This window comes from Brachyistius frenatus, unplaced genomic scaffold (genome assembly GCF_029030835.1).
Source record: "Brachyistius frenatus isolate BFR_SWC_R1_liver_20210118 unplaced genomic scaffold, ASM2903083v1 Contig_45, whole genome shotgun sequence".
Taxonomy (NCBI): Eukaryota; Metazoa; Chordata; class Actinopteri; family Embiotocidae; genus Brachyistius; species Brachyistius frenatus.
The window spans coordinates 2,692,842-2,713,737 of record NW_027210644.1 but is presented as its reverse complement, the minus strand read 5'-3'; the positions used below and the strand labels follow the sequence as shown (position 1 = coordinate 2,713,737).

Below are 20,896 nucleotides of genomic sequence, written 5' to 3'. Positions count from 1 at the left end.
GTTCAAATGTGTGGTGGAAACGTTAGCACTGTGTCATTTCTTTCCATTTGCTACCAAATATTATTTTAATCTGTGTACAAAGACCTTTTGTGAAATGCCCTGCAGATTTGTTCCTTTTTTCTTTTTTTTTTGTCTGTATGTAAGCACTTTGCTCGTGTTCCTGTTCATGGAAGCATGTCAGGAGAGCTGTGCCGAGCCAGTCAGCACAACGCAGTGAGCTGTGAGGGACCTGACGGGTCGTTAGAGGCTGGTCATTACGACTGATCATTAGATGCTTTTTATGGTGATTTACCCGATTACACTATAAGATTTCTGCAAAAGGGGGAAACACTGAAGCTCTTCATACCGGCAGGCAGGCCTCACTCCTGCACTGGTCATTACTCTAATCAATAATCATGATCAGGGCTTTTGATGGATGGGGCTTAACCTCCACTTGATGACTGGCGGGATGTGGGGTAAGGAGGTGGCGGTCGGGGGGGGGGACTGGGGACTCGGGGTGCTGGGGCGAGGAGGACAGGCGTGAAATGAACTGTTCTGCTCCACTGCAAGCCCACACTCTTCCTTTCAGTAGGTAATTTGTCGCCTCATGTACTGGGGTGTGTGTGTGTGTTTTTGTGCGCGTTCTGTCCTCACAATGCGTAATGTGTTTGAATGCGCCACGAGCCTATTGTTGCTCACGTTTATTTTCAGATAAGATTATTGGAAGTGTGTGTGATGTGAATGACTGGATAGCTTGAAAGAATCCGGCCTTTTGTTTTTATTTTGCATGTGTGTGTGTGTGTGTGTGTGTGTGCGTGTGTGTGTGTGTGTGTGTGTGTGTGTGTGTGTGTGTGTGTGTGTGTGTGTGTGTGTGTGTGTGTGTGTGTGTGTGTGTGCCATGCAGGTGTGAGGTTATGTAATGTTATATTCCTCCGAGCTGTGGCGGGCTTTGTTCTGTATCACTGGAGGTCCTGTGCATCCAGCAGAATCAGCATTATGTGAGGTGTAGTTCATTACCCAGAGTCACCCATGCTTGACACGTTATTATCTTTCTCCTGTGCTTTAACTCCATTTCAATTACCCTCTTACCATGCATAGCCTTCAGATCCAGCCCCGCCCCTCCCTGGCCACCCAACATGGCCATCTCCAGCCAATCAGAGAGAAAGAAGCAGCATGTGCAGCCAATAACTGGGAACAGATAAAGACTATCAGTCATTCTGCGTTGCAGCATGGATTTTATCAGCCGTTGATCTGAGACTGGCTGCATGCAGCTTGTCAGCCAACATGTGAAGGCTTATAATCCTTGTTTAACAATTTCCCACCTCTCTGGAGGGGATGCGGTGAAACAATAGGGCTCTAATGTATTACAGAATACACACACAGAAAGATTATCTTAATGTTCCTTCCTAATCCTATTAAGACTCTTCATGGGTTAATCAACCATGTGACCTCAATAGTTTTGCTGTATGTTTGCCAGAGATTTACAGTTGTCCCGTTTGTCACCGTCACACATTTCTTTCTGGTTATTTTCAGAAATATAAAGAATTTGAAAAAACAGTCAGAGTGGAAGAGATTGATGGTGTGAAACTGGTTAAAAATCTGGCACTGAGGATGGAGGAAGTGTTTCGAAAAAAAGCGGAAGCCACCAGGGTAGGTCAAATTTAATTGAATTTAATTCTGTATTTATATTTATTAATTTCCTTCTGTTTTAGGGGAGCAGAGAGTGTACGTACATGACTTGGTGGGTATAGAGGACAGCACCAGGGGGAGGTGGGAGGAAGGGGAGGAGGGGGGCTATCTATATAATTATTGTTATTTGTTGCTGTCTTTAAAGTTGCTGATCTTTTACAGAGTCATTCGCTAATTGCCTTATTGTGATTTGATATTTAAAGGTGTGCTGTTTGGCACACCTGTCTAGAGGAAACAGCACTAACACGCCTGGTTGTGTGATTCAGGCTTCGCCGCCTGGTTTAGCTGTGATGGCCAGTGTGACATGTCATCATATCAGGCTAACATCACGTGATCTAATTCATTTTGATAAAATTATTCAGGGGTGTAGTCAGAAATATTACAGGGCCAATACCCTGTCACTCTGAGAGACACCCTGACACAGAGTTTTGTTGAGTCAGCCATTTTTTTTAAATTTTTTTTTAAAGATAGTTTTTAATGGGAGATATTTAGATTATTATGAAATATAAACAGGTGAAAATGTTGTAATGTTTATTATAGACCAGTGAAAACAATAACACTGGCTATGTTTGGGGGTTTTTTTTCCCCCGCATTGTTCCGTTCACCTCTCTTTACTCAAAATTATTTTTCAGAGACCAAATCTTATTTTACTGTCTAGGTAAAATATTTGTCTGTATGGTCTTGTACTGTATATAGTTTATTAAAGTCTGGGCCTGAGCTGGTGTCAGCCTCTCAGCAGCAGCCTGCCTGCGACCTTAGTGCATAGGCGCTTGTAATCATTTTAATGGTGCACCTCGCAGGGACTGCTGGGAAATGATAACGTTTATCTCCCTGCGCCTGATCCCATGAGCGCGATAATTCATGACAGTTCCGGGTGTATATTACACGTAAAGGACGGATTTAAATTTGATCAACTTGGGAGATGAGTCAGCATATAAAATGATTTCTGATTATTATGTGTAAACAATATAAGGCACAAATGTTTAAAAAAAAAAAAAAAAAAGACTAATCTGACTAAGTCATCACTTTGCTCCAAATTTAAAAGCATTTTAAAAATGACTCTGTGACCTCGATAAAGGGGTGAAGGTGGGCTGCCTGACCGCCACTAGAAAGAAAATTATGCATAACCAAAAATGTTCACCTAAATCAGAAAACATTAAATTCGTATTATAATGCTTTTATTTGCCGAATGCTGACAGCACAAGAACTCGCTATGAGGTCAATTGAATTTGGCCACCGCCGCTCAGCAGTCGGTAGAAAAGCCTCAGTTGTGTTTATATAGCAGTTATTTTGACACATGTGACAGATGTTAATTACCTGCCCGGCTCCGAGGGCGAGAGTGATTGCAGCGTTTAGAGGTGGCATTTCCCCCGGAAACACAAACCCAAGCACATTTTCCTGAAACGAGTTATTGCAGAAGTTACCGCTGCTTTGAACAAAATCCTGCTTCAATAACTTGCCTCCATCAATCACTACCTGCTCTGCACAGTAGCCTATAGTGACCTACATTTTATGCGTATTTTTGCCCTTAAAATTATTTTAAGGATTCCCAAGAAGGAAGAGACTTCCCTTTTTCAGAACATAAACTTGACCTCTGGACAGAAGGCATCTCATCCGTCGATGTCAAGCCTGGTAATGGTCCTCGATCATGTTCCTCTGCAGTGGAATGACCTTTCTTTGAGATGTGGAAATAATCGAGAGGCAGAGCAATTTGCAACCAGCACGTCAAATAGGCTACAGAAAGCAGCAGAGTGTAAAAGTTTCAGGAAGTTTGTGGGAGTCTTAATTTAAAAATGTAGGCCTGAGTAGAATTTGCAGGCATTATTGATACAATAGTGAATCTTATAGTCTATCATTTTAAGCATGTTATATTGCGCGTAATAGGTGTGCTCTTATTAACCAGCCTTTTTCCCCCCTCATTTCAGCGGCTGGTGGAGGCAGCAGAGGAAGCGCACCATCAGCACGAGGATGATCCCGAGCTGCAGGTGAGGAAAAGAAAAGAAAAGAAAAGAAAAGAAAAGAAAAGAAAAGAAAAGAAAAGAAAAGAAAAGAAAAGAAAAGAAAAGAAAAAAAAGTCGTGGAACGAATTATTTAAAATGTGGTTTGTCATTGTGTTAGACCAGGATGAATCATTTTTAGTTGGTCAGGGGAGGAGCGGCTGCAAGGTGAGAGAAGGGTAATAGGCCCTAAAAGTCTTTAATTGCACTTGGATCGTCCTTCACTCTGATGCCCTGTCAGCGGTTTGATACATAATGTTTCTTTGATAAGCAATGCCGCACACATTGAAGGCTGCAGCGCCATACTGTCATAACTCACGCGGACTGTTTTTAAGTGTAAAACAGCATAGCTCAAAAACACGTTTGCGCCGCTGCAGCCTTAGAGTCCTGCGTACAGTAAGTGAGTAACTATATTGCACAACGGAGATTAAGATCGCCTTCTGCATGCCGGATCAAAGGCTGTGCTTTAGGTTGTAGTGCATGGTAAAAGCAATGTGTATACGGCACAAACAGGGTTTTGTGTGTGTGTGTGTGTGTGTGCTATAGGCCTATAGTGTAAGCATATTAACAGAAAGAAAAACGGGAGAAGGACGAGGATCTGCAATAACTCTTAATTCAATTATATTACACAGAATATGCTCATGTGCTCTGACTCTGTTCGGGACATTATTTAGCGGCTCTCATTGCGGATTTCCACGGAGCACTGAGCTTCCTCAGTCTCTGCAGAGGAAATGCAGTATTTCTGGCGTTTGTTATCGCTCTCTCTCTCTCTCTCTCTCTCTCTCTCTCTCTCGCCCTCTCTCTCCCTCTCTCCGTCCAGTGGACAAAGATAAATGAAACTCTTTTGCGCGGCGCATTGTTTCACTTTCACGGCTCTAGATTGGAAACCCATTCGAGCAACAAAACACTGAAATAACGGCAGCACTTTACAGTTAATAGAAGCATTTACATCATCTGAATATGTCCAGTCACCTTGTTCCCTGCGCATTTCTTTGCTGTTCACACACGGCCATAAGCAGACAGGAAGCTGTTACCTTTAAACAAAAAGGACAACTGATGAAATATGTAAAATAATATGGAGCAATTTTTTTTTGTCTTTGATCAGATTTAAATACCCCTCTAGGTTCCTTCCTTTACATCCCGTTGTTCACGTAGACAAACTTTACTGAGGGTTTCTTACATTTACAGTATTTATCATTTCGGTGCATTGTGCTGTATTTGAGCTGTTGAACAAAAGGTTTCCATCTCATCAGGATAACCTACATCTTTAGGGACAGTCTTAAATCTCACATTTTTAAACCAACAATCCTTAAACTCCACAAAAGATAAAATACATCGATTAAATTCTTCATTATATTTTTTCACAAATAATATTTCCTGAAATATTTGAACAACATTATTTTTACATAGTTGTATAACAGCTATTTATTTAACTTTTTTTTTTTTTTTTGTTTTACATTTCGCTGTTTGGAGATGTCTGTTTATGTTGCTTTTTTTTTTTTAAAGAGTTGCTACAGCCATCAATGCATTTAATAAATTGGATGAAAAAAATTAATTGTTAGGGTTAAATTTGCCCACTTTGACCTGTTTTAGCATTTTTATTCAAGCAATTGACAGTTACTGGTATACAACGCAGGCCTATCACACAGGCATTTGATTTCAAGGCTATAAAATATAATAAGGAAAATTCAATATCCACCTGCGGTAATGATTTGATGTCATGATATTACTCCTGGTGGCATCATTTAGCCAACCTCGTCTCCTCTGACACCACACATTTTTCACACACCATTTCACTGACCACAGTGAGATAAGCTGGCTGCTCTTATCTCAGCTGCTTCATGTCAGGACAGTCAGATGGTTTGTGCTGACCTGAGAGCAGTCTGGGGTTCAGCAGAAACTCGGTTTGTACTTCAGAGTATCCTAACTTGCTTTGCTTGGCGTTTGTTATCACAATTGTTCCTTTCAGTAAGCCTAAAGTCTTCAACTACTTTTAATAATGAACAACAGTTTCTGATAAGATCAGCCTTTTAGAAACATTTTATATTTCCCGTTTTTATATAAATGAGAAGACATGCCAGCAGAATAATACCGTTTTAACTCAAATGTTCTTTGTGTGTTCTTAAACCTTCTTTAATCTTTATACCAAAATCTTCCTCAGCTTCAAGTTAAAGTCCAAAAGTTCTGGTTTTGTGTTTGTGCCTGAAAATATTTGAAGCATTAGTATAGAATAAATAATTGTAGTAATTCTGTAATCCTCGTTTGCTTTGTGCGTCAGATTTTAAAAGGTGAAGTTTAGCAAAAATGTTTAACATCCACATGATTTTTATGTTTTATTTCTGAACCCGGTGCTGAAAATAGATTTTCCGAACACAACAAAGTTTTGACTTTCTATAATTAAACTCACAAAATTATACTGAATAAAATTATTTTCAGTAATAAATCACTTGCTTACAGTACAGAGTATTTAGCTATGCTGAATGTTTTTTTTTTTAATTGATATCACTGAATCAACAACATCACAGAAGGAGAAAGCTTCCACACAAATCAGTTTTGACTATGAAGATGGTAGGCATGATCAGAGTAGGATGAGTCGGAGCCTGTTAAACAGAATAAAGCGTCGCGAGACCCATCATCTCCAGGTATTTGAGCCTGGCTATACAGTAAGGCCCGGCTGTCTATAATAGAGGGCAGATCTCTGCAGTACGGCCTACAGCTAACTGCAGCGGTGTAAGAGTCAGCGGGCCGTCTCGGAGAGCTGCAGTGTCCCGTGGCCTGCTCTACAGTAATAACCCTGGTGGTTAACGTGCCTCTCTACAGCACTCAGTTCTGCTGAGGGTGCACGTTTCTCTCCCCGGCTGCTCCCCCCTCCACAGCTTCCTCCCTCCACCCCGCTGCAGCTCGTCAGAGAGCTGCTCAGGCGTGGTATGAGCTGTCAGGGGCTGCTTGATGGTGATGCCCGCTCGGCCTCCCCCGAGAGTGATGCTATAGAGTCCATCACCCATCCCTCCCTCTCTCCCTCCCTCCCTCCCTCCATCTTTCCCCTCTCTCTCTTTCTCTCTCAGTGCAGACAGTAAGGACCAGAGGCCACAGAGAGGCCGCTCAGACAGGATGAGGTAGTCTTTCTTCTTGCAGCAGCAGGCAGTGAAGGACAGGACAGACAAACTGTTGAGTTTCACTTTAAGCTGCCCAGACTTTTTAATCGTAGTCGTGAAGTCAGCTTTGCGTGTCCTTTTAAACATCAGTGACACATCCTATCTTTTAAATGTCTATTTTGACAAACGAAGGAATAAAAAAACAAAAACAAACTGCAGACTGAAATGTTTCTGTTTTATTATTTTTCCCCTTTGTCTTGTCTGATTTTATTATCTCTGCTCTGATGGTTTGTAATCCTCAGAAGGAAAATGGAGGCTGAGCACTCATTACTTTATTTGATAATCAGATTCTGATTGAAATGTAACACCTTTGAGGAAAATACATTTAAAAAATGTTTTGTCACATGTCTGCATTAAAACAGGTTTTGGTTGCTGTAAATGTTCCTCCTCTCTTTACGGACTGTGAAGAGATCTATAATATGAATCCAGTGTAAGAGCTGGTGGAAAATATTTACAGTCGTGCGTTCCCTTTGTATTACTACTACTCCGTTACAGCTCAGCAAGGAAAATTGTGGGGGGAAAAACGTGAAGAGCGAACTTCATAGTAAAAGACTAACTTCTAACAATATCTGCTTGATTTAGGACTACGAATTTAGTCCTGTTTTCAATATGTTTAAAGGTGTGGGGCTATTGTCTTAAGATAGTATTGAAAATTTTGTGCTTACCCTTTAAATATGACCATATATAATATTATTGTCTCGATTTTGTACCAATGAAAACAGTGCACATCATAACTGCTCTCGTCTGTCTCTGCAGGCCTCATTCCTGTCTGTCTAACATTTGCTGTATTCACTTGTTTTTTTTTAGTATGAGTACTTCAATGCTGTGCTGATCAATGAAGTGGATGAGGAGGGCAATAACGTGGAGCTGGGAAGAGAGTTCATCCTGGAGCCCAATGAACATTTCAATAACCTGTCCGTCAACCTGAGCCTCAGTGTGGTGCAGGTGCCCACCAATATGTACAACAAAGGTGAGAACTTCGGCAGCCAGCCAAAAGGCAGGATCATTTGAGTGTTATTTATACAGAGAGCTGATGAATGGGGAGGAGAGAGGGAGGGAGGAAAATAAGTGGCGAAAATGAGAAATGGTTGATGGATCACTGTCACAGCCTGGGAGAAGTGGGGTTCGGGGATCGATAATAGTCCAGACATAAAGGGAAGGCAGCAGCAGACCTCTCTGGAAAGATGTTGCTCATACGGAAGCTGCTCAGTCACTTCTTGTTGTCACTGCTCTCTGTGGATTGCCTGGGTGGCTTTTGTTTGGCTGTAATGGACTCCCCATAAGTCTCTGTTCACAGCACAAAAGGAGGCTCGTCCTGCAGAAGGAAGGGAGGGGATGATTTAGTCACGGGCATTGTATCTCCTTCAGGGGGGGTCAATAAGGCACAAAGGTCAGCAGTAACAGTGACCGGACTGGTCACCATTATCACCATTTAATGTACTTGTCTGTGTTTCTCTCCTCCTCAGATCCCGACATAGTGAATGGGGTTTACTGGTCCGAGGCCCTGAATAAAGTGTTTGTAGATAATTTTGAAAGAGATCCGACACTTATCTGGCAGTACTTTGGGAGCGCCAAAGGTTTCTTTAGGCAGTACCCCGGTGAGTGCTGTCACTCTGTCTGTCTTCATCTTTGTGTGTGTGTGTGAGAGAGAGAGAGCGAGAAAAGAAAGGGTTGTCCCGTGGGAGCTGTCAGCCATCAGTGTAGACAAAAAAAACAAAAAACCCCAGATCAGAACAAATGATTTAGAATTACTAAAAGGGTAATTTGGCTAATGTTGTAATTTTACAGACCATCAGAGAGGATGCATACATACACAGACTGCAATTAATCAGAATTTGCCAGTGTTGGTCCACAACCATACTGAGAAACAGCCTCCAACCAGCGTTATCAGACGGTCACAGTGATGTGAAACGGGCATCTGGCTCATTGTGTGGCTGAAGCGGAGCCACGGAGATGAGATACAACTCAAGATAATGTTATAGATGTGTGATTTTTATGCTTAATGTGTGAAGAGAAATCCATAAAGGAGAGATGTTTGAAAAGACTCTTTTAGTAATGTATCGAAATACTTTAAGTAATAAAATCACACATAACAGAATCATGTTTTCCTTTTGTTTTTGGTCATGTTCCTTTCAAAGAGAAAATGTTATAGGAAATAGGTTTACAGTTTACATGTTTTAGTTTCAATAATCATTTTAACAGGTAAAAGTAAGATTTTAAAAGACCAATAATTATTGTTTATTTTTTTTCTAAAATACATGAAAAGACTAAAACCACCGATGCTTTATTTAGTGTGTCTGTCAATACTCTTGGTAATGGCCTCCATAATCATTAGTTCCAACCTAAGACATAAACCCTCAAACAGGAGCCAATAGGTCATGTTACATAATGTTACATAAACAGGAGTAAATAGTAGATCTGTGGTGACTGTTATTACCCATTAATTATTTCACAATTGATGCTTTAGTGAGTTGGGTTTTTGGAGTTTCCTGCAGCAGGAGGGTGAATGTTGGACCTACTAAAGATAAACAACAGTTAGTGTGTTCATCATAATGAAGGAATGTGTTGCAACAATGCGGCTCAGTGATGTGTTTTAAAGAGTTTTCAGAGAGCAGCAGAGCTCTGTGGCCAACTGAGATTTGGATACACAGACAATACTTGTTAGGAGGAGAAATTTGCTGTTGATTTTGGTCTTCTGAAAATGATTGTTTTTTTAATATATAGTATATATAATATTTAATATATACATCACCAGATTCATTGCTTAGGTTAATTCAATGCGTACATTAAATAAACCTCTCAAAATCAAATTAAAGCATTAGGTCCTAAATTAGTTACGCTGTGTTTGTGCCCACACTCTCTTAAGCATACAGTAAATCTGGTGACTCCATGTGGTTTAAGTTGTCAAACATCTTTACATGGAACAGTATATGGCATATTGTGTACTACTGATGGCCTACTCTTACATATCAAATATTCTGTGTCACCGTGCTTGTGTTTTTTTCTCTGTGAAACACTGTTATTTTATGTCCCTTTTTTTCCCCCCTCTTAATTTCCTCCCTTAACTACCCTACAGGAGTAAAGTGGCATCCAGATGAGCATGGCGTTATTGGCTTTGACTGCAGAAATCGGAAGTGGTAAGCCTCCACATACCTGAGAACATATTGTTGACCATCCTATAGTTTGTCAGGAAATGATTTAGTTTTCTATTCCTATGTAATTACTGTAAGGATGTGTGTAATTTAACTCCATATTCACAGGTACATCCAGGCAGCTACGTCTCCCAAAGATGTTGTGATCTTAGTTGACGTTAGTGGAAGTATGAAGGGACTGAGGCTGACCATTGCCAGACAGACTGTTTCCTCCATATTAGACACACTGGGAGATGATGACTTCTTCAACATCATTGCAGTAAGTTTTAGTAACCAAACGTTGTTTTTTGCTTATATGTCATCTTGGTTCCTTTTCATGATGACGTTTTTTTTTAGATGTTTCTGTTTGATATGTTATGTATTTGGAGCTCATTCATCTTTAATAAACAAAATTCTATTTATATTTCTACAGTATAATCAGGAGATCCACTATGTGGAGCCTTGTTTGAATGGTACGCTGGTCCGGGCTGACAGAAACAATAAAGACGTGAGTCCTTATTCAAACTGATGAATGTATGTGGATCACATCAGGTTGAACGCGATTAACGTTTAAAACCTCTATTTTCCACTGATGTGGTTATCTGTCAGCATTTCCGTGAACATCTGGACAAGCTGTTTGCCAAAGGGATTGGGCTGCTGGGCGAAGCTCTGACCGAAGCATTCACAATCTTGAATGATGTAAGTTCCAGTACAGTAAACTGAGACTTTATAAATCTGTTCATAAATCTTTTCAGTCTATATTCCACTGAAATAATGTATCACAAAGCAGATCAACGTCTTAGTTACTGTTTACTGATTATGTGACAGTGCTGATATATATATATAATTTTAAAGAAAAGGATTCATTTATTTATCGATGCATTTGACATAAAAGTAATGAATTTGTGCCTTTGCTCAATTATCACAAATACATTTAGTTCTTATCTTATTCAAGGGCTCCACTTGACCATCACAGAAGGAAAACTTTCATTTTACAAGCCAAATTTGTTTTCAGTGGCAGAAAGAATTCAAGTACAACACTCTGCATGTTCTCAGCTAATCATAAAAAGTAGAACACTCTAGTCAAATATACTTGGGCATTTGGGAGGTGTGTCGCTTTGCGAAACGCTCCAGTGCTATCCCCGTTCCGCCCTCCAAACACAGACACATCTATTCTGAAGCGTGATTAATGGCTCTAATTAATGTCAATGATTAATAACGTCGCTGATTGGAACACAAAGAAGATAAGGCCAGGAGCCACGCCGCACTTCTTTTATCTCCCTGTTTTCAGGCGAGCTTTGGCTGTGCCGCTGAAGCTGAGGGAGCACAGCTTTTACCTCTGCATTTGTCAGATTAATTAAAGCCTCGCAATGAATATGGTAATCAGGTAGCCAGTAGCCTGCTGGTGAAACTCATTGTTACGCTGCTGTCCGGTGAATTAAGTCAAAATGCAGACTATCATGGACCAAATCAAAGCAGCAGCTTTTCTGTCAAGTCTGGTCAGTTGAATGAGTAGTACTGTGATACAAAACATACAGACTGCTCTCTCTAAAAGACCAGGGACAAGAACCACAAAAACTTACAATTAGATATTTTACCATCACAAAATATATAATATTGATGGCTGTTTTTTTTTTCTCTGAGAATGAGAACATTGATTTAACTTTACAGCTGCAATGGTTTGGGATTAATTAGATTTGATCAACATCAATTACATAATGACCCCCCTAATTGATTATCTTGAGTAATTACCTCTATTTAAAAATGGATATTTCATATTTGCTTACAGTAATAAACAAATAGGAGAATACACATTCAAACAAAAGGCTAGCAAAAGAAGGAGATACAGCAGCAGAGAGAGCATGATGAAGAGTCCAGGTGAACTAGATGAGCTGTCGTGCCTGTCAGTCAGCCTCCGAGGCATGGCGAGGACCGACCACTCTGAACTGAGTTCTTCACAGGCCCTTTTCTCAGAAGACATTTTGACATGTTAAAGCACAGATGAAAAACGATCAAATCAGCAGCTTCAGTTCCTGATAGTGTGTGTGTCACACTGTCATGATGTACTTTTGACAGGTGAAAAGGTCTGCTGTGAACAGACTCATATTATGAGCGGAAAAAAAAAAAATCGTTTTATCATATTCGAGAGGTTGATGATCATATTTCTTTGTTTGTAAGTGGGAGAAAGAGACTTCTGAAAGCCTTCTGATGCTCAGCCTGTGTGATTTAAGAGCAGGAGTGCTCAGCAGAATTTATTCTGTGTTTGTGTCACTACACTCTCTGGTGTCTTCCCACATTCACATTGTTACAGGTCAATAAACCACTTAATTGCTGCACTGCATCTTCTGGCATCACAACACAGAGCACCACATTATTCAGGTTTACTTATTTAAACATTATTTGTAGCTTAGTGACTTATACCTTCAGAGACATCATGATCAGACATAATTGTTGGCTATTTAATGTACAAATAACAACAGGGAGCTTTTTTGATTTTTGATTTTACATTATGTATATCCTCATGTGCTCCTTCTTTCTCCTTACTTATTTCTGTAGTTTAATCAGACTGGACGTGGCAGTGTGTGCAGCCAGGCCATAATGCTCGTGACTGATGGGGCAACTGAAATGTATGATGACGTTTTTGAAAAGTACAATTGGCCAGAAAGAAAAGTGAGTCTGTGCTCTCTCTCTCTCTCTCTCTCTCTCTCTCTCTCTCTCTCTCTCTCTCTCTCTCTCTCTCTCTCTCTCTCTCTCTCTCTCTCTCTCTCTCTCTCTCTCACTGTTCTCTGTTCCACAGGGTTCCTCATTTTCAATGTTACGTACCTTTTTTCAGAATTTTCTGCTTGCTCTGTAGTTTTCCTGCATCTGGGATAGATGTACTGTTTGATACTACATGCCAGCTGCAGCTCCTGTCTGATGTTTTGAAGGATAGGTTTCTTACTTCATTACCTCTCAGAACTCCATGTCAATATCTCGTTTTTTGATGTGTTGATGCATTACAGAGCAATATTTCCCCCATATGGAATAAAACATTGGAAATTAACATCTTTCAAGGGTATTGCATGTACAAGCAGCTCGATCTCAACGGCTCTTTTCCACGTACCCCACTGGTGTGGTCTCCCTTCACTTCTTCCTGGACTCAATGCTGGATTTATCATCTTTTGTTAGGCTCTCTTTGTAAGACCTAAATGCAATTGAAATGAAATTAACTGCGGTGCTGCTCACAGAGCAATAAAAGCAACAGCTCAGGGGCTTTTGTTCAGTCTTATCAAGCATATGTGTGTTGGCAGTGTTTGGCAGAGCACAGGGCAGTGTTTGGCAGGGTACCCCCACCCCCACCCCGACCCTTCCCGTACACCCTCAGGGCTGCTATATGGCAGCCATTCAGTGTTTTCTATATGCTTTATGCTAAGCAAAGCATCTGGAGTCAATGAGCCGTACAGGTCTGGCAAAGTGTCACACAGTGTTCTTTAAAAGGACAGTAGCACATGCCCTCACGCACCAGCAAAAGAAAATTTGATTGAATTTAACTATTTAACTGCATCAACTGAAAAAAAATACAAATTACAAAGATGCCAATTGAAAAAGATTAGCTAAAAAAAAAAAAAGAAAGCTTGAAAAATAGCTGAACACGGTTTCCTCATGAGGTTACACAAACCATATAGCTACCTCTTGCTCTGAAGCTAGATAGAATCAGGACAGGAAGATGAAGTACTAAGGGGACTCATCACTTTGCATGTTTTCTTGTTAATCTTTCCATCTTTGAAACCTTTGTCATCCATGTGTCCTTTGAACAGGTGCGGATATTCCCTTACCTGATTGGCCGAGAGTCTGCGTTTGCTGATAACCTTAAATGGATGGCTTGTGCCAACAAAGGTTGGACACTTTTTGATAAACACTTACCAAGACAGCTTCGTATCAGAGCCATGAACGGGGGCTGATGTGACGTTTCTGTGCTCTAATATGATAGATTGAGGATGTGCACCTATCTGTGTGGTTTGGCCGTGTATGTGTGTTATGTGTGCTTTTGTGCATGCATTCATGTGCTGGCTCAGACTCTTTCTGCCAAGAGGCAATGAAGTGGCACTTGGGGGGGTCAGAGGTCAATCCACACTAATCCCTCTTCCTGTCAGTGTCTACCTCTTGGCTGCTCGCTGCTGATGGCTCCCACGTGTCAACGCTCTGGATGAGTGCCCTCTGGAAGGGAAAGTCACAGCCAGGAAAACAGATCACAGAGGGATTGTGGAATGACAAGCCCCAAACCTTCTTCCCCATACAGACCCCCGCTGTGAAATAACCTTACATGTCCGATGTGAAACATTGTCAGCAACAGCAGGAGCTGAAACCAAGTCAAACGATTCCTGTGTCGCTCTAAGCGGAAACAAGCTGCAGGGGAATTGCAGTCCAGTAATGTAAGGGACATTAGCGGGAGTAGAAAGTAATGAAATACATTAGCGTATTTCAACACAGTTTTAAGGTACTCTGGTTATTTAGTGAATTTCCATTTGATGCTAATTTAGACGTCCGCCAGTAAAAGCCAGAAATATTTACATCCTACACAAAGCAGCTTTTGAATTATCTCCACCAGCCTAGAATTTAGTATTGTTGCACATTAATGCGTCATTGATAATAATAAATTAGTATAGAATATACAATATATATGCAGTAGCATCAGGGAGAGGCCATTCTGCACAATGACCAATTTTATTTTTGATACATTTTTGCTGACATGCCTGTAAGCCACAATTGAGGACAGTAAAGTCATGTTCTTGGTAATTTGTTAATTCTGGGAAATTTTGGGGGTGTTTAGTTACCTGGAAGGAAATTTATTTCAAAACATATTCATGGTGGGTATTTTACAGGCTGCTTCCAGAACTTTTAGATGCCTTATGTTTAAATTGTACTGCTTTTCAGATTTAGTATTTTACTATTTTAGGGCAGCATGTAAGGTTTTACGCAGAAAATTCACACTCACAGAAGATACCATTTAATAGTAAGGTGAATGTTTCAAAACCTCTGTTTGGTCCTCAAACCTTTTCAAAAGAAGTAAGGGATGCATTGGGGATCTTGGACTCTTGACCTCAGTTTGTCTAAAGGCTCTGGTTGTTGATAGTACATTTCTATAAGACAATATAAATTGTGGATGCAGACCTTAGACTTGTGATGGAGTATTTCATGTTGTTATCACGCAATATCACTATTTTACACCAGAGTCACAGCCGATGCAGGAGGCACTGTCCCATTCTTGTCAATGCGATATCTGAGGAACGTCTGAAGGGAATTTCTTTCAATTTGGCTCAAATGTTCACTTGGACTCAAAGGTGAACTAATTACATTTTGATGGCTAAAGGTCACTTTGAACTCAAGATGGCCCATTCTTGTAAATGTGTTGCCATAACTCAGGAACAGAGGAGGATGTTATGACCATATTTCAAATTTGGTTGCACACTGAATTGGTGACACTAATCTTGGGTGTCCACCTTCAAACTGTGGTGACTTTATTGGTCTTCGGGGCTGCCGGGTTGAAAACGTGTTCGTTTTTGAATTTGTATCATTTTAGCAGCAACAGCCATATGTGAAGCATTATCTACTGACCTGGCCACAACCTTTTGTTTAAGGTTCAGATTCCTTAAAAGTCTTTACTACATATATGTTATAATTCTGGTCAAATATGGATTTAAACTGCAGCTTGACTGTACAAACACGAGATGCTAATTCGATTTTAATGTTAAATGGTCCAAATACATGTTGAAATGCTCTTAATATGAAGGATGCGTATGCTTTAATTGGAATCAGGGTTGTTGGTTTCACACTAATGTTGTGCTTTTGCAGGATATTTTAGTCAGATCTCCACCTTAGCCGATGTTCAGGAGAATGTGATGAGGTATCTTCACGTAATGAGCCGCCCGAAGGTTATCGATCACGAGCACGACACAGTGTGGACTGAGGCTTACGTGGACAGTGCTGTAAGTATGTTACATAGCTTTAACTATTTTCTTGAGCTGTATCTATTTTAATAGCCTATATTACTGGTATACATTTGTATGCTAGTGCGAACACATGTTTGACAGAATACCAGGATTCTCCCATAGCATAATGCAGTCCAGTACATTTGTCAACACATTACGGTGTTGATTCCACTCTCAGATGCCTTTTAAGGTTTAAGTTTATTGTGTTGCCATCCTGCATAACATGATAGTGTGAGTTGTTCATGTTTTTTTTGTCCATCCCTGGACCGTATGTCGAGTGTGCACATGTGCAGGTCTGCTCCCTTATCATTACTCTTCATGCTGCTGGAATGATTCCTCATTATGAGCTTCATTAATCTGAATGGATCTTCCCCCGACTGTACATCTGTGTCCACAAAGTCAATGCAGAATGTGGAGACTTTAACTCACTGACGATTCAATCTTTATGTCTCTTCTTTCTCATCAGCTTTCCCAGGCTCATAAGGTAAATATCTATATCTATATATCTATATCTAATCTGGATGTTTTATTTGTTGTCTTGTATAAGAACTGGCCGGACATTGCAGGGATAGTTCTAAAGTAGTACCAGAAAAAGGATCGTTGTCAGGAAATACAAGGTTTCCTTTCAGACTCAGCAAATTTGAGTCATACTATAAAAGTAGAAGTGACCAGAGAGGTTAAGAATTAGCCTGTTATTGTTTCTTATTTCCAACATTGTGCATCAATATTTCTCAGAAAGTCTGAAGTGAGGGGAGGCTCTTCCCTCTGAGGGACAGTGGAGAAGCATTACTTCTTATGGAGACACACTAAAACACACACACGCACACTCACACAAAAGGGTTGGGAGATTGTCCTCTGGAGTGTGTGCTCTTGTATCTCAGCCTCAGACACACCATTCATCATTCTGTGGATCATTGCACTTTATCTCCTAAAGCCCATAATAAAACTGACATTGGAGGGGAGACCAAGAAGGAGAGAGAGAAAAGGGAGAGAGAGAGATGGAGCTGGTTCAGCATGGGTTTACCTGTGTGCGTGTGTGCGTGTGCGTGTGTGTGTGTGTGTGTGTGTGTGTGTGTGTGTGTGTGTGTGTGTGTGTGTGTGTGTGTGTGTGTGTGTGTGTGTGTGTGTGTGTGTGCGCGTGTATGTGTGTGTGTGTGTGTGTGACTAAAACAGTCCCGTTTTCTCTTCCATTGTGTGTTGTGATGAATTTAAGCACCCTCAATTCTTCATTTTGTCAAGCCAGCTTGTACACACAGCAGTTCACAGCTCGTTTGCGTCGTATGCATGCACATACACAAAAGAACATCAACCACACACACAAACACGGACACAGGCACACTCAGCTGCATCGACTCACAGGGTGAGGGAATAGCAGACCTACTTTAACAGAGCTCATGTGCTTAATTATGTCAGCCCTCATCCTCCTGAGCACAGGAGCCTCACATGGTTCAGGTCCGACAACAGAAAGGCTTTGACCAGGGTCATATTTACATGTAATTTTAAAAGACCTTATTGAGATGCCGCATTCAAACATGCTCTGTCAAAACCAGTCTGGTATTTCTATTGATCCACTTTTCATTGTTTTGTAACTAATTTTGTAGAGACCTTTGTCTTAGTTAGTCTAGTCTTGAAGATTTCAAACCAAACTCATGCTCTTCTTTTTCCTCTGCGGATATTTTAATTGAATCTCGTGAATTATTTTGTCTTTTTAATGAAAATAATCTACTATGATTGGTAATTAAAATATGTATGTGTATGTAAAGTGTATGAGTGTATCAAGTGAAAATATAATATTTTTCTGTGAAGCTTTTTCTTTTGACTGATGCTTAAAAACATGATCACAGAGCATGTTGGCAGTCAGCTCAGTGGGATCAATGGGGTTTCTAGCCTTTATCAGTTGAAAATGTCCCCCTTTCTTTTCAGTTGAAGGACAAATCAGGGCCGAGTCTGATGACGACCGTAGCCATGCCTGTCTTCAGCACAAAGAATGAAACGGTGAGTGAATATACTTCGTATTTTACGCAGTTATACTTGACGACATTTATTTGACAGATGCCAGTTATTTACTAAGTCGTTACTAGTTATTCTGATCAACATTTAATTAACATTTGACATAAAACTTTGTCATAGAGAGAATCAGTGGCTCCCATTATTTTTGTCTTGTGAACACAAAAGAAGTAGTGTCTTCTTGTTTTGTTTCAGATGTGTTTGAGTTATTAAAAGTTCTATCAAAGAGAAATTTGCACTTTAAATTTCTGACTGTTAATAAATATTTCCTAAAACACAACAAACAAATTTATCCAGCAGGACTTTGTATTTTTCTTTTCTGTTATTTTCTTACCATTAATTATCTCATGACTAGATCTTGTAAGCATTTGAAGGGGCCATTGCCCACTAGACTAAACTACCCAACTGCAACTGTAAATTTGTTCATACTTGTCACCCTTTGACCAGCAGCTGTAAAGTGAGCATTACACATTGATTAGCAACAACAATCAATGTATTATGTAATTATGCAATGAGTAATTGCAATATTTTGAGTACCTTTCGGTTATGTTTTTGTGCTTAAATGTCTATTTTTATTGTTTTCATTGTTGTATTGGTACTTTAACTTAAGTAAAGATCTTCTGCTGCTGTAGAGTAAGTGAATTTTAATGCAGTTTGAATCTAAAGTTGTGTGTTTTTGATTCTTTTCATGCAGAAGAACCAGGGTATTCTGTTGGGGGTTGTAGGAACAGACATCCCTCTGCAGGAGCTGATGAAGCTCATCCCCAAACATATGGTACAATCAGCTGTCTTGTACAAAATGAATTTTTTCATATGCACGTTTTTTATTCTGCCTTAAGTATCTCATTTTCTGTCTCTAGTTAGGGATCCATGGATATGTGTTTGCCATCACAAACAATGGCTACATCCTGACACATCCGGACCTCAGGCCTTTGGTAACTCGGTTATGATCTTAATGTTATGTTTACACCTGAACAGTCACTGCATTCCCTGATTTTACCCTGTTTTTCCTTTTGGTTTTGTCCATGCTATTGTATATATAACCAAAATATTAACTGAACACCTCCCATGCGGGCACACAGAGACAAATGTGTTATCTGGTTGGGAGGCTACATAGGCTCGTATAGTCTGTAATCCCCACCTTTTCCTTTGATGTATGCATGCAGGGATAAAGGCCACTCATAGGGCTGGCTGGCCTGAGATTTCCCAGAGGTAACTTAACACTCGCTGGCAGAGACCACAGCCGCTCGCCCTGGGACCGCTGGTTTCCTCAGGAGCTATGGCTGTGCTTGTGGATCTGTGTGTGCCAGTGTTAGTGCTATCCCTCTCTGTGCAACTGTGTGTGTTGGTCTGTGTTGGTTCTTCGTGAGTGTCTCTTTGTGGCTAAAACTGTGCTGTGGTTGTAGTCTATTGACTTGTTGTTTAATGTGGAGCCGGACTACATACGGTAGCAGAGTTTGACATGTACAATTTTTAATGCACTGATGTAGACCTGTTTGAGCATGGAGTTTCTATCAATCTTATTAATTAATTTTAATTTACCTGACAGTGTTAATTTCACAGTCGATTTGTTAAATAATTACTCATTTAAAGCTCCATAACAGCGCTTGAAAAATAAGAGCATAGTGTAAGTCTTCATTATGAAAGACACAAAAGACAGATTACAGTAAAGCATTTCTAAATCGATTTATTGCCTTGATATCCGGTTCATATACTTGAAAATTATGTGTCACGTGCAGATTTGACAGTTGTGTCAGGCTAGATTAGCTGACAGGTTTGAGCTGTGGTTAAACTTTTAGTCAAAATAAAGCTCACTACACTAAAAAGATCATTAAATTGTGTACATTGTGTTCATTTGTGCAGTATCAGCAGGGTCAGAAGAGGAGGAAGCCAAACTACAGCAGCGTGGATCTATCTGAGGTGGAGTGGGAAGACAAAGATGACATTGTATGTGCCAAAAACAAAAATTTGAAAGTTTGAAAAGATTCCATTATTTTAGATATTAAGTACAATATGAAGGTCTAAGTGTGTTTGAATCTGCAATATTTTGTGATTTAGCAACTTTATTTCACACTGTAACGAAGTTATAAATTCAATACTTCAGTCATAGCAAAGGCTTCTATTAGATTAAATAAATCTAAGAGTTATCGCAGTATTTTGCTCAGTTTTTAAAGTCTAGCACTGACAGACTGCTTGATCCAGCCTCGACCTCCCTACTCTATGCACCTCGATGTGCGCTTTATCTTTTAGCTACGCAATGCTATGGTGAACAGGAGGACAGGGACTTTCTCTATGGAGGTGAAGAAGACTGTGGATAGAGGGGTAAGGCTGCAGATAAAGCTGTTTAGTGTCTTCTTATCAGATGACGGTTGTTCTCTCTGTCGTCTCTGGACTAAAGGAGTGACTTTCTTCTCCTTTTAGAGGCGGGTGCTAAAGATGCACAATGACTATTACTACACTGACATCAAAGGAACTCCATTCAGGTGGAAGAAAAGTTTTATTACCTTTCCTAAATGACTTTCTGTCAGTTTATGTCTCTGTGACTCAGGTGTATGCTCTTCTCTGTTTGTGCCTCCAGTGTTGGAGTAGCTCTCTCAAGGGGTCATGGGAAGTACTTCTTCAGAGGAAATGTATCAGTTGAAGCAGGTATGTCACTCCAACTCTGTTGATTAAAGTGAAAGTGAATACATAAAGGTGTGTCACTCTGAATGTCTTGTGTGTGAAGCCTTACTGAGTGTATTTACATTCACATTAGTGTCCTGGTTTTGTGTTTTATCCAGGTTTTGATCATTTTCAGGATATGGTGGAACAGAAAAAAAACCTAGCTATGTATACACACTATGTAGATTTCTGATCAACAATGTTTTCTCCCAACAAAGAATGTTCAACAATGTGGATAAGATATTTACATGCTACAGTCTTTTGGTTTCTATTGGAGTATATCCAGGTTTCGGAAAGAAGGAAAATAT

General features: G+C 40.1%; 1 protein-coding gene across 1 annotated transcript in view; it reads left to right on the top strand.

The window, feature by feature from the left end:
* The window catches only part of LOC138623666 (voltage-dependent calcium channel subunit alpha-2/delta-3-like), a 32,554-nt gene that overhangs the window by 4,550 nt on the left and 7,108 nt on the right, over window positions 1–20,896 (top strand). Inside the window, exons 4-22 of the mRNA XM_069703333.1 lie at window positions 1,513–1,629; window positions 3,594–3,653; window positions 7,628–7,790; window positions 8,287–8,418; window positions 9,897–9,957; window positions 10,081–10,231; window positions 10,385–10,459; window positions 10,561–10,650; window positions 12,508–12,621; window positions 13,749–13,827; window positions 15,784–15,917; window positions 16,387–16,404; window positions 17,844–17,915; window positions 18,622–18,702; window positions 18,788–18,862; window positions 19,791–19,874; window positions 20,178–20,249; window positions 20,349–20,410; window positions 20,506–20,573. Of these exons, the coding sequence (XP_069559434.1) occupies window positions 1,513–1,629; window positions 3,594–3,653; window positions 7,628–7,790; window positions 8,287–8,418; window positions 9,897–9,957; window positions 10,081–10,231; window positions 10,385–10,459; window positions 10,561–10,650; window positions 12,508–12,621; window positions 13,749–13,827; window positions 15,784–15,917; window positions 16,387–16,404; window positions 17,844–17,915; window positions 18,622–18,702; window positions 18,788–18,862; window positions 19,791–19,874; window positions 20,178–20,249; window positions 20,349–20,410; window positions 20,506–20,573 (1,708 nt within the window). The remainder of the gene's footprint in view (window positions 1–1,512; window positions 1,630–3,593; window positions 3,654–7,627; window positions 7,791–8,286; window positions 8,419–9,896; window positions 9,958–10,080; window positions 10,232–10,384; window positions 10,460–10,560; window positions 10,651–12,507; window positions 12,622–13,748; window positions 13,828–15,783; window positions 15,918–16,386; window positions 16,405–17,843; window positions 17,916–18,621; window positions 18,703–18,787; window positions 18,863–19,790; window positions 19,875–20,177; window positions 20,250–20,348; window positions 20,411–20,505; window positions 20,574–20,896) is intronic.